Source organism: Cryptomeria japonica, chromosome 7, assembly GCF_030272615.1.
Source record: "Cryptomeria japonica chromosome 7, Sugi_1.0, whole genome shotgun sequence".
Classification (NCBI taxonomy): Eukaryota; Viridiplantae; Streptophyta; class Pinopsida; order Cupressales; family Cupressaceae; genus Cryptomeria; species Cryptomeria japonica.
In genome coordinates, this window is record NC_081411.1 from 243,300,746 (window position 1) to 243,311,839 (window position 11,094).

The 11,094-nt window shown below is 32.6% G+C and overlaps 1 protein-coding gene across 1 annotated transcript; it reads left to right on the forward strand.

Moving 5' to 3' along the window:
• The first annotated feature begins 1,063 nt into the window (after positions 1 to 1,063).
• On the forward strand, positions 1,064 to 7,879 carry LOC131051485 (outer envelope membrane protein 7). Its single transcript, XM_057986039.2, has 2 exons — positions 1,064 to 1,522; positions 7,607 to 7,879. The coding sequence occupies exons 1-2, from the start codon at positions 1,281 to 1,283 to the stop codon at positions 7,608 to 7,610; spliced, it is 246 nt and encodes an 81-aa protein (XP_057842022.1). The 5' UTR covers positions 1,064 to 1,280; the 3' UTR covers positions 7,611 to 7,879.
• Positions 7,880 to 11,094: the final 3,215 nt, after the last annotated feature.

Sequence of the window (11,094 nt, forward strand, 5' to 3'; positions counted from 1 at the left end):
CCTCACTAGAAGAAATACAAGAGCACTTGGAAGGTTGAGCACTAATTTGTCAAGCATCAAAGACCCCATCAAACATTTATTAATTTGACGTGTATAACTAGTTGAGTGGATGCATTAATTTGTAGTTGGAAGTCAAAATAAGTGTATTTTGAAGGCATCATGGTGACCTTAGGTTTGTAAACATATAAAGTTTTTGATGGAGAATCTTTAGACTTGGACTACTTGAGAACTATGGGTTTTTTTAAATCCATACTCAACCAACTAGCCTCTTGAGTTAAAATCGAAAAGGACTTAGTTATTTGTCATTGGGGTCCTTGATTTTGTGGTACAAGGCCTACCGATGAAAAGTGTCTAGTAGATTGATATGCAAGTGTTTTGTTATGTAAAACACAAGCCGATCACCAAAATTTTAATAGATTCTTTAAATTCAAAGGTGAGCTCCAACTCAACATAAACCCTTTTATGGGGTCAAGCCATGGAGTACTTCCCTAACTTATGACAAATAATATAACCTAACAATTAAATAATTTGTTCTAGGAAAGCCCACTTCGAAATGGAGAGCCTAGAAGCTCAACCGACATAGTAATCTTGAAGGACACTTGTTCTAAAACTTTAAAGTCTTGTGTCCAACAAAAACCATCTAAAAGATATTTCATATAAACAAATAACTTAATCAATTAAGACAAATATTTGTCTATTATGAATCTTGAAAAGTGAAAAAAAAAATGAATAAATATCTAATACTAGATAACTTGATATCATGGGACCCTCGAACATTCTGGACTCAAAACAACAAATACTATTTAGAATCGTCTTTTGATTCCATATAATCAACATATAACATTTACAACACTTCTAAACAAATTTTAAAATCATTTATATCTATTTAGACTTCAAATACAAATTTTTATATGTGCTAACAAGCCATCTTCGATAAGGAATACAATGGTGGGCACAAGGAATCCTAACTTTGTTCATTTTTAAAGTTTTACACCACCCAAAGTTGAAAGTAAATAAGATGTACATGACCTTTAAAGAATCCCACAAAGAGAATGTAAATTACAGGAGCACCTGAAAGGTTCCCTTCCTAAAAATATTTACAATTGACTTTTAGAAGATATGCAGGTCGTTACCGAGAATATTGAACATGATACCCTTCCCCTAATCCGCTGTCGCGATACGTTTTGAATTTCACCTATTTATAATGGGCCGTAAACTTCGATAGCAAGTCACATTGACATTCAATCGAAAGCTTAGATTACAGCAAAGAGATTGTAGCAATGGAAGGGCAGACGAAAAAGGAGCAAGATGAGAAAAAATCAAAAGAGGGAAGGTCTAAAATGTCTTCAATCACTTCCTCTGTATTCGCCATTGCAGGACTGGCTCTCGGTTGGGCAGCCATTGAGTTGGCTTTTAAGCCAAGTCTTGATCAAAGCAGGGACGACATGAAAAAAACCCTCGACCCAAATTACGATCCTGATGACGATGTTGACGCCAACAACTCGATCCTAAAGAGTTTAAGGTCATTCCTCTTTTTCCTAATTTTAACTGTTTCTCGATTTCTATTATCTTTTGTTCCTTTATCATATCATTTCTGAAATTGGAGAATGTATTTTTTAAAGACCCACTTCTCAGATCGATGTTTGTTTACATGTCCTTTTAATCAGAACGATTGTAATGGCCAATTCTCTGATAGAAGTTTGTCGCTCCTGTTTCTTCTTAATTTTTTTGGTTTTGGAAAACCAAAAGACCAACACCTAATCAGGTAGACGTTCGGTTTCTTTCAGCTTAATCAATAAAATTCGAAACACCCACCTGTCATGTCAGTTCTTGTTCATCCACGAGTCTTCTGCATTGAGAAGATTCTAGGATACCCAGCTCCTTTTTTCGTAATCATGAAAAACCTAAAAATCCACCTATCAGATCAATTCATGTCCTGTCATTCAAACAGTAGGGCATACTTACTTCTCAGATCATTTCATATCATGCTTATTCTGTATCAAAAAGATTCGACAAATGCATGTTTATGTTTGAAGCGAAATTCTATCAAATTTTGGGATAGAAGTATGTGACCTTTGTAATTTTAAAAAATAATTGTGGGTACTTGGGAAGAGGGCTAGGCATTGGGTGATCGGTCCGTGACTGTAAACTGTTCTAGCAAGGGCAAACCCATCAATATTTGAAATGCCCATCTTTCATACTGATTCTTATCTGGTCATGTTTCATCATAGTCAGATTTTCAAACAAAATTCCTTACAATTTCTCAGTTAGTGGGGCACATTTCAAGTTAAATTCCTTTAAATTTGTCAAATAGAAGCTTGTAGATTTGTCATTCTATTTGCAATTTTGTTGTGGGTAACTCAACAAGTGGTTGTAGTCCTAGTTGCAACAGTTCTACCAATAATAACTCCCTAAGATCGATCTCTGGACCATAGCACTCAGGCGGAATCTTGTTTGAGACTAGTTATCCTATCACTCCAGATTGAGTGCATGTGAAATTAATAATTATTTTACTACGGAGAGGTGCAAAAAAATGGTAAAGTTGTTGATTCGTGAGGATCTATGGAAATAGTCCGATGTAGTGAGTAATTCCCCATTTTTTCCTCGTGGATGTCCCTTGAAACTTTTCAATCAGCCAAATGGTGATATTTAAATTTTGACCACAAAAAGATCTTCCTCCATGTTTTAGAATGACACTTTGAGCGGCTGGTGCATGGGGTCTGGCAGAACTTCTTAAGATATGTTCAGGAGGATTCTTACCAAATCCTAGATTATCTCTAGTGATGTTTTTCTTTCATATTATCTAATGTTAGTATTAGCTTAGATGCATGATCCAAAATAATTACAGTGAAAAGGTAAGACTTTCATATTTCAGGAATCAATTCGCTGAAACTTTCTTCTGGGACCGCGTCATTGGAATGTTAACTTACATCTGATGCTTTGTATACATTTTTGTTTTGTCTTGCTTATTTCTAGCGGTTGCAAATGAAAAAACTCGTGCGGATGCAAAAAGCCTATGGACAGCTTGGAAGTTTGTCTGCATATTTTATGCATTTAACAAGAGTAGAGTATTGTTTTGCATTAGTGGTTTATTAATATAACTCTAGGACTGCATTTGAGCATACCTATTGTTTTTTAATTTGTTGTTTCCATAAGTATCACAGAGCATTGTATAAGCCTAAATAAATGTAAAGGAAGTTCTTTTAGGTCACCATTAAGTGAGATGCTGATTTGGTGTATGAGACCCACTTTTAGAAGCCCACAAGCTGATTTGGTGTATGAGACCCACTTTTAGAAGCCCACAAGGAAATTGTTTTTGTCTCATAGAGAGGCAGGTGCTGGGGAAGAGTTTGGGTTTATATTTCCCTAAATAAGTATTGTTGGGCTCAATTTGGCGCTATGCAGTGAAATGGTCCCATGAAACAGGAAAGTTTTACCTCTGCTGTAAGTGTTCAGGATATTTTGATGCAATAGTATAGGTTGGTTTTTTCAGGAAAAGCAAGATAGTTCTCAAGAATTTGTTTTAGGACGGATCTTATATCTAGTATAAGAAAAGCAGTGCTCTTTAAAAGTATGCGAAGTTATCTTTTTAAGCGGTTGAAATGTTGGTTGCACAAATTTAGGGACCAGTGAAGTAAAGTATGTGAAAGGTAGAAGGAAGATGTTATTTAGTCTATAATGCTTTATATTCTGGTGCATGCTCTTTCTGAGTTTTTGTAGCCGTCGTTGTCTGGGGGACATGAGAGCAGGCAGCTTTTAGGTTCAGTTGTAGAAACCGGCTAATTTTTTAGCAGAAAAGTTAGAACAGTTCAAGACATGTAAACTATTGAATTATAAGAAGAGTATTGGGAAACGTAAGGCTTAAAGATGTACACTGGTTGAGGTTGCATTTGTTGAGAAAAGGTGCATTCTTTTCTAGGAAGGATGCATTTTTTTACACTGTTGAGGAAGGATGCATTCTTTTACTGAGTTTTACATACCCCAAACAGTAGAAAGAGAGTTGCATTGACCACTATAATCAAATTTGTACAAAGGTTGGATGATTTCCTTGCATCAACTTGATTAAATTCACCAATACAAGTCTCTTTGGAACTTCTTGGGCTATTTGCCTCAACATGATACTTCTCTTTGCGATTCTGTATGACTGCTTAAAACTCAAAGCTCTGCTCTCCTTGAACTATTCTTCCCAACTTACCTAACAATATATGAACTTGGCTGCCCTGTTACCTCTAAAAAAGAGAACGCATTATGATATGAATGAAGTGTACAGACAAATTCACAGACATGCATTTCCTTTCCCCTCATTCAAATACCAAGATTACTTTTACTTCTACTTCTCACCGCCTCCCCAACTTGGGCTGCAAACATCTCAACTTCATATATATATATATTGTTTGACAAAACAAAATGCTTCAGGGAGGCCACCTGCACATGGAAAATAGGAGTATTAATTCCCTCCATCGTCTTCGTCTTTCATCTCTCTTTCAAGGACAATCATTTAAATGTGATAATATAAATAATCAATTTGAACAAATACGAATTCAGAATGTCACTCAAGTCATCCAAGGGTTATGTTGTTAATAATCTATCTGCATACTAGGATTTAATGGTTATACATGCTGCTTAGTTTTTAATAATCTAGCTGTATACTAGGATGTAATGGTTATGCATGCTGCTTAGTTTTCGTACAGCCTTTGAAACTATTCACGTAATAACTATAGTTTTTTTTAATACATTTTTCCAATTATTTGAGAGGAATATCTAATTGTGTGTACTTTAGTCAATTGAATTGAAACATTTATTTTCTCAAAACAATGATTATCCTTATGGATATGGAACTGTGTATTTAACTTACATGTTTAATTGCCATCTTAGGATTCCATATTTTAAATTGGAAGTAAGATGATCATTCTTTAATTTATAGTTATTCAAAGATTCATACTTTAGTATTTGGTCCTTGTTTCTTATATTCAAAATTTCAATTTCTGGTGTGTTTTTCTAAATTGAGACTTTTTTATTTTTTTTTATTTTCTCAAAGATCTGTATGAAGCTGTCTTTTTTTCTGTCTCAAAGATCTATATTCGGATGTTTCCGAATCAGAAGACTAAAGATGAAATTATTTTGCATCTCTATGCATCTCTACTTGAAGCATCCATTGAAACTAGAGTTTACTTAGAAATATCATATAAATAATCATGGGTTTTTTTAAAGTGCAAATATGTTGTTGACAAAAGCTAAAAGATTGAAGGCAATAAAGTAGACTTGTAATTTTTATTTCTCTTTCATTAAAATTTATTGGTGTTATATATATATTATAGCAGAAGACTTTCTTATCATATCACAAAGAGGTAACATAATGAAGATAAACAATAAAAATTTTATCAATTGATTGAAAATCTTTGAGGACTTGTATACATGTAAGTGTTATTAACCAACCCCACATGAGCTAACGACTATCTACAATAAAAATGACCTTCCACACAATAGAGAAGCAATGGAAAGGCAATGAAATAAAAAAAATCATTAGATGAAAAAATGTAATCAGTATAATATACAATGGGGAAACCCTAGGACAAATTAAAATCATGACAAATGTCTTAATCCTATGATGATGAGACAAAAAAGAAAATGATCTAAGTAAGCTTAACTATTTACTTAAGTATGTGAGTGCAAATAGAACCTAATATGAAACTAGCTAGGTAATATACGTATTCACACCAACAGCCTCCCTTAAGTGCAATTGAAGGAGTATGATAAAATACGAAAGGATGGATTCTTGGTTGCAAGGCTATATTAGTACCATTTACAAACAAATATCCCAAAGGTGGAGTAAAGAAAAAATTGTAGGAAAAAACTCTATCCAAATGAGGAAAGACGCAAACAAACAGGTGAAAGTGAAAGGACTCAATGTGACACCCCAAGGACTATTTTTGTCACAAATATACAATAATTATCATCTCCATGTGAGAAAAATATAGACTATAATAGATGTACGTGGAAAATCAACAAAAAAAATAGACATAGTTTCAAAGTACACAAAACTTACTTTCGATGATTATTTGTTTGTGAATATTCAATGCCATATGTTTGAGTTGTGACATTTTTTAAAAAACTACTCTTTTAGGATTTATTAGAAAAAAGCAAAGAGCAGCATGAGTGTTGGTCACCGACATGACTAGATGCTAAGGACTTAGGGGTTGGCAATTGTGCAGATATCACAAAGGAGGTTTTGAGCAATGGTGTTTCTAGTGGCACGACTTGCAATTTAATCCTCTTTACATTTGGGTGTGAATAAGGGACATGCCCTCTAAAAACACCAACCAATCCCTATGAAAGCAATTAATGTGGATGCTAATTTTAACCCTACATAGTTGTACATGTTACTTTTTAAAAAGAAAAAAAATTAAAAATGAATTGTACAGTAGACAATGATAGTGTAGACATAAGGTCACATATAAAGTCATATGATCAATAAAGAGGACTAGTGATCACTAAAGAATATTTCCCACATGCTTGAAGCTATATTAAGGATGATCATGTCGTCATGCAAAACTATACAATTGTATGAACAAATATAGTCGTGATCAAGTCAATCCTAAAAAAGCTCAAAAAATTATCATCAAATCCTAACGTGTCTCACATGGATTTTAGGTTTTAGGCCTTTTAAGTGCAATTGTGAGGTCCATTTGGCACCAAAATGCTATGTATGAAAGCATTTGACAAAATTCTCCTCAAAGAAATGAGGGAATTACAAATTAGGAGCTCTAATACTATGTAAGTTATTGATCAATCTCACCAAAGCCAAAGATCACTTGCAACCAAAATAATCTTCCATGAGAGAAGTGATGGAAATGCTATGAAACCAAAGAATTCATTAGTTGGGAAAATGAAGTTTGTACAATATTCAATAAAGAAACCTTTGTTATAAAGACAAGGATGAGACCCTTTGACACATTAAGATCATGACTAGTGTCTTAATTTTATGATATGAAACACAAAAATTAAATGACTTAAGTGTAAGTATGTAATTGTGAATATGACCTAATACGAAAAATTGCTAGATAATATACTATGTTCACACCAACAATACCATGTTTTCAAATGAATAACATTTCTCTCCCAATTTTTGTTTGTCATCTCTAAGTAATAATGATTCAAAAAGAAAATTATATCATGAATATGATCACTAAATATCAATATAATTAATCTATATTTTTTGTTGACATCTATTCAATATGTTAAAATATTTTTTTTTAAGCCTTTTACACTCTTCAAAGTTGCATATTGATTGTATGATTATATTTTTCTAAATAAATATATTATTTTTTTTTGTCATTTCCACAGACTTGTCTTTTAAGTTCTGAAAATAACATATTATACTTTTTCCTATCTCCTATACTAATACCAATACATGTCTCCTAATAGCAATGCTTAAAACATAACTTATTTGTAGTTAGGTTATGATCAATGTAATTTCACTTGAAAAAGAATGCTAAATTATTCCTTTTGGTTTTACAAACCCTTGAACTTGGAGAAGGTCATCTTGTTGTGCCTTGCATGAACTATTTTTTAATGTTAACTTCTAATTGTTTTTCTTTTTTTGCAGATAAGAAAGAGTGTTCAACAATATTGTTCTCTTCCCTCAATATAAATGTTGAAGTGTATGTTACAAAAATTTATATTAAGGATATCTTCAATGATAATGGACTAAAGAAGATTCGTCCACTAATGAAGTTAGTCATTGATGAGCACAAGAAGTTTATGTTCCTGTATGTTTCTTTGTGGTCATTCCTTGCAATTCGTCAAGTTGGATTAGAAGGATGATGCTATTTAAACATATGTATATGTATTTTGGTTTACAATAAATTATCTTTTTCAATTATGGCATGAACATGTTTGTGCACAGTATTTTTTATATGTACAAATGTATTTATTATTTTGGTTAATACTAAGTTGTCTTGGCCAATTATAGGGTGGGCTTGTTTATGCAAAAAAAATGCTCAAATAATTTTATAAGATAGATAGTGATACACTACAAAGGAATTTTACCATTTACACAAATTTCATATCTATGTCGTCAGAGACAATTTTAAATACACTAGATTTAAGTTTTTATGAAGTTTTATGATTAAATTATTTAAGGCGGGGTCTTTTTTGCTAGGTCACCCTTTTTCTATTATGTAGAGGTTAGAATGAGACTATTGGGCCTCAACCATTTGCAAGTTGGTGATTTATTCTATGGCTATAGATTGATTATTAAGACTACTAGGCCTTTAGTGTTATTAAGGTTGGTGTGGGTCATCTAGCAATTTGGAGTGTTCTCTGCTTTTTAGTGATTGTGAATTATGGTGGAAACTTGATAGGCATCTTTAATGTTGAGGGAAGCAACCGAGATGAATGAAGTTGATGGGGGTATTTCAGCCTTCAATCATAATATCTCACAACAAAATTTAGGAATAACCAAGTGTTATTATTATACACCAATAACTTTTGTATCTTCTTTAATGTTTTGATAGTTTATTATTATATTATGTAATAGAAGAAAAACTATTGGTACATTTTATACTACATAAAAAATTTAAGTTTATGCATTCACATTTTATATAGATTATTAATAACTATTAGAACGAAGTGCATGCTATGTCTTCAACAATCTCATTGTCAATTTCTGATTCCACTTTGTTTTTATACAGGTGAAATGTGCATGATTTGCACTTAATTTGCACATTTGTTTTCGATTCTTTGGCCCTTGTTCCCTAAATGTAATGTGTAGTGTCCAAGGGGCATAATTTTGTGTAATGGATGGTAATTAACTTGAGTCTTGGTGATATTTGTCTCCACACATACTAGGGATCCAAATCTGGTTTACAATTTTCCTATTCCTTATCTTAGTCAAACTTGTAGGTGTGGATTTGACTCTTGAGTTTCTAAAATCAAATAAACACAAGCCCTAGTCATTACTTATCCACTTGATATAACTTGGTGCTAGGACATTATATAATAGGGAAAATCCTAGTTCTTTTGATACATCTATTATCTCTTGTTTGATTATTACATCATCACATAAAGAATAATGCATCAACATCTTTGATCACAAAGGTGAGCATAAATAGTTGGATAGCTACTTGAAGCCTCTAAGATGAAAAATGACAACATGGGCATTTTTCATGACTTCTTGACTTGTCTTTGAACTTATCAAAAACTGTAATTGATTCTAGGGTTTTAATTAAAGCAAAACTCTCAACACAACAAGCTCCAATAGTATCTCCAGATGCCAAGTTTTCCATGGCAAGTTCAAGTAGTAGTAGAGGTAAACAAAATTTTAAAGAAATCAAAACACAAATTCAAACCTCCATTGAAAGATCAAATCCATAGAATAGTTGCAAGGATTAGATTCACATTTATTGGATTAACCTAGAGTAGTGTGGGAGTTAGTTTTCATATCATTGGAGATTTACTACCACAAATCTAAGAGCGAAACTTAGAATTAGATCACAATGAGAAATCATTTAGTGTACCCCATTGCTGTATTAAATGCTAAGTACTTTATATCCTCCAACACTTTTGAAAAGTGTGGTTTTATAGTGTTTTAATTATGTCCCATTTTCAACTTTGTGTTTGTGGACCAAATCCAATTACCAATATCTCCTATAGTTAAAGATTTGAAATTTATTCTCCCTTCATTAGAAAAAAGATAACACACAAAATTATTACTAAGATTTTTGACATGATTAAACAAGGAGTGAAAATTTCCTCAAATAAGAGCTACAAAAGCTAAATCTATAACAGATAAGAGTGGCAACTAATAAAGCTAAGGGATAAGAAACTAATTAAAAGAATAAAGAATAATCCTTAAGTTTGTCCCAAAGACCAATCTACCATTATAAACAATAATACTTTATATCCTCCCTTAAGGGTCAATCTACTACATACACCAAGTTTATCCTGAAATTTTACAAATTTGTTAGGTATTACAAATTGGTAAGAATGTATGCAATTTGATCCTCAAAAGGACAACATTGCATTATCATTTATCCATCTTATAGAAGTTGCTTGATGAAAGGATATTGAAGTTCCACATTATAGATAATCTCATGGAAGACTAGATTCTTGGCAAGCTTTAGCAACTCTTGAGTCTCACAAAACAAGAGCGAATGTCTTGCTTAAGACATTTTATTTTTGATAGCATCCTTCAAATCCATATTGCCTCACATGCTACTTTTACTATTCCTCGATGGTCTCTTTTTGTTAAGGAAAGAGGTATTATCTACTACTTATTGTTGGTCTATATGATTGCATCCATGTCAAAGTTATAAACATATCCAAAAGTAGATTTTATATTTGTTGTCACGAAGGATTGCGCCTGAAAACACTAAGTGTGAAACCTAGCAATCTTGTGAAACATGGGAATACTTTCAGGCCTATGGGTATGCCTATCATGAAAGTAGACCTCTAGAGACTAGGTCGACTTCCTGTCTTGATGAATCTCCTACAACTTACTTTTTTGCAGGAAAAGGGTTAAAATGCTTGCATGCGAAATAAAACCTATCCTAATGGAGGTGATACATCGAGATTATGGAGTTTTTTAAATAATGCACTAAAACTATGACAGCTGCAATAAAGAATGAAAGCGCTTCACAAATCAACTAGATCACCAAATTCATAAATATTTCGTGAAAGGTTTGAAGTTATCCAACTTCTGCATGTAGGAAAAGTGATTTTTCACAATATGCAAAGAATTGAAAACCAGATGATCACAACCCACAACCTGAATCACTGTGAAATTATCCTACTTCTGCAAAGTAAAAATGAGACAGAGCAAAGGATTGTAAAAATCACAATAACTCTATCAAATCGCTCACTTGACAATAAAAAAGCAAGAAATATTGATAAGGAAATAACTCTGTATTGCAAAACTGAATAAAATATAACTCTATTACAATAACTGAAAAACTGCCAAGTGCTTAGATACAATCTTTTTTCTGTTGTGTGTAGCAGAAAAGAAAGAACCAGAGGGGAAAAAGGAGAAAAGAATATATAGAAGATTCTCCTTCAAAAACCCTAAAATGAAAAATGCATGAGAAAAAGCCTTGG

Coding starts and splice junctions, on each gene's coding strand:
- LOC131051485 (XM_057986039.2), top strand. CDS start 1,281: ATGGAAGGGCAGACGAAAAAGGAGCAAGATGAGAAAAAATCAAAAGAG.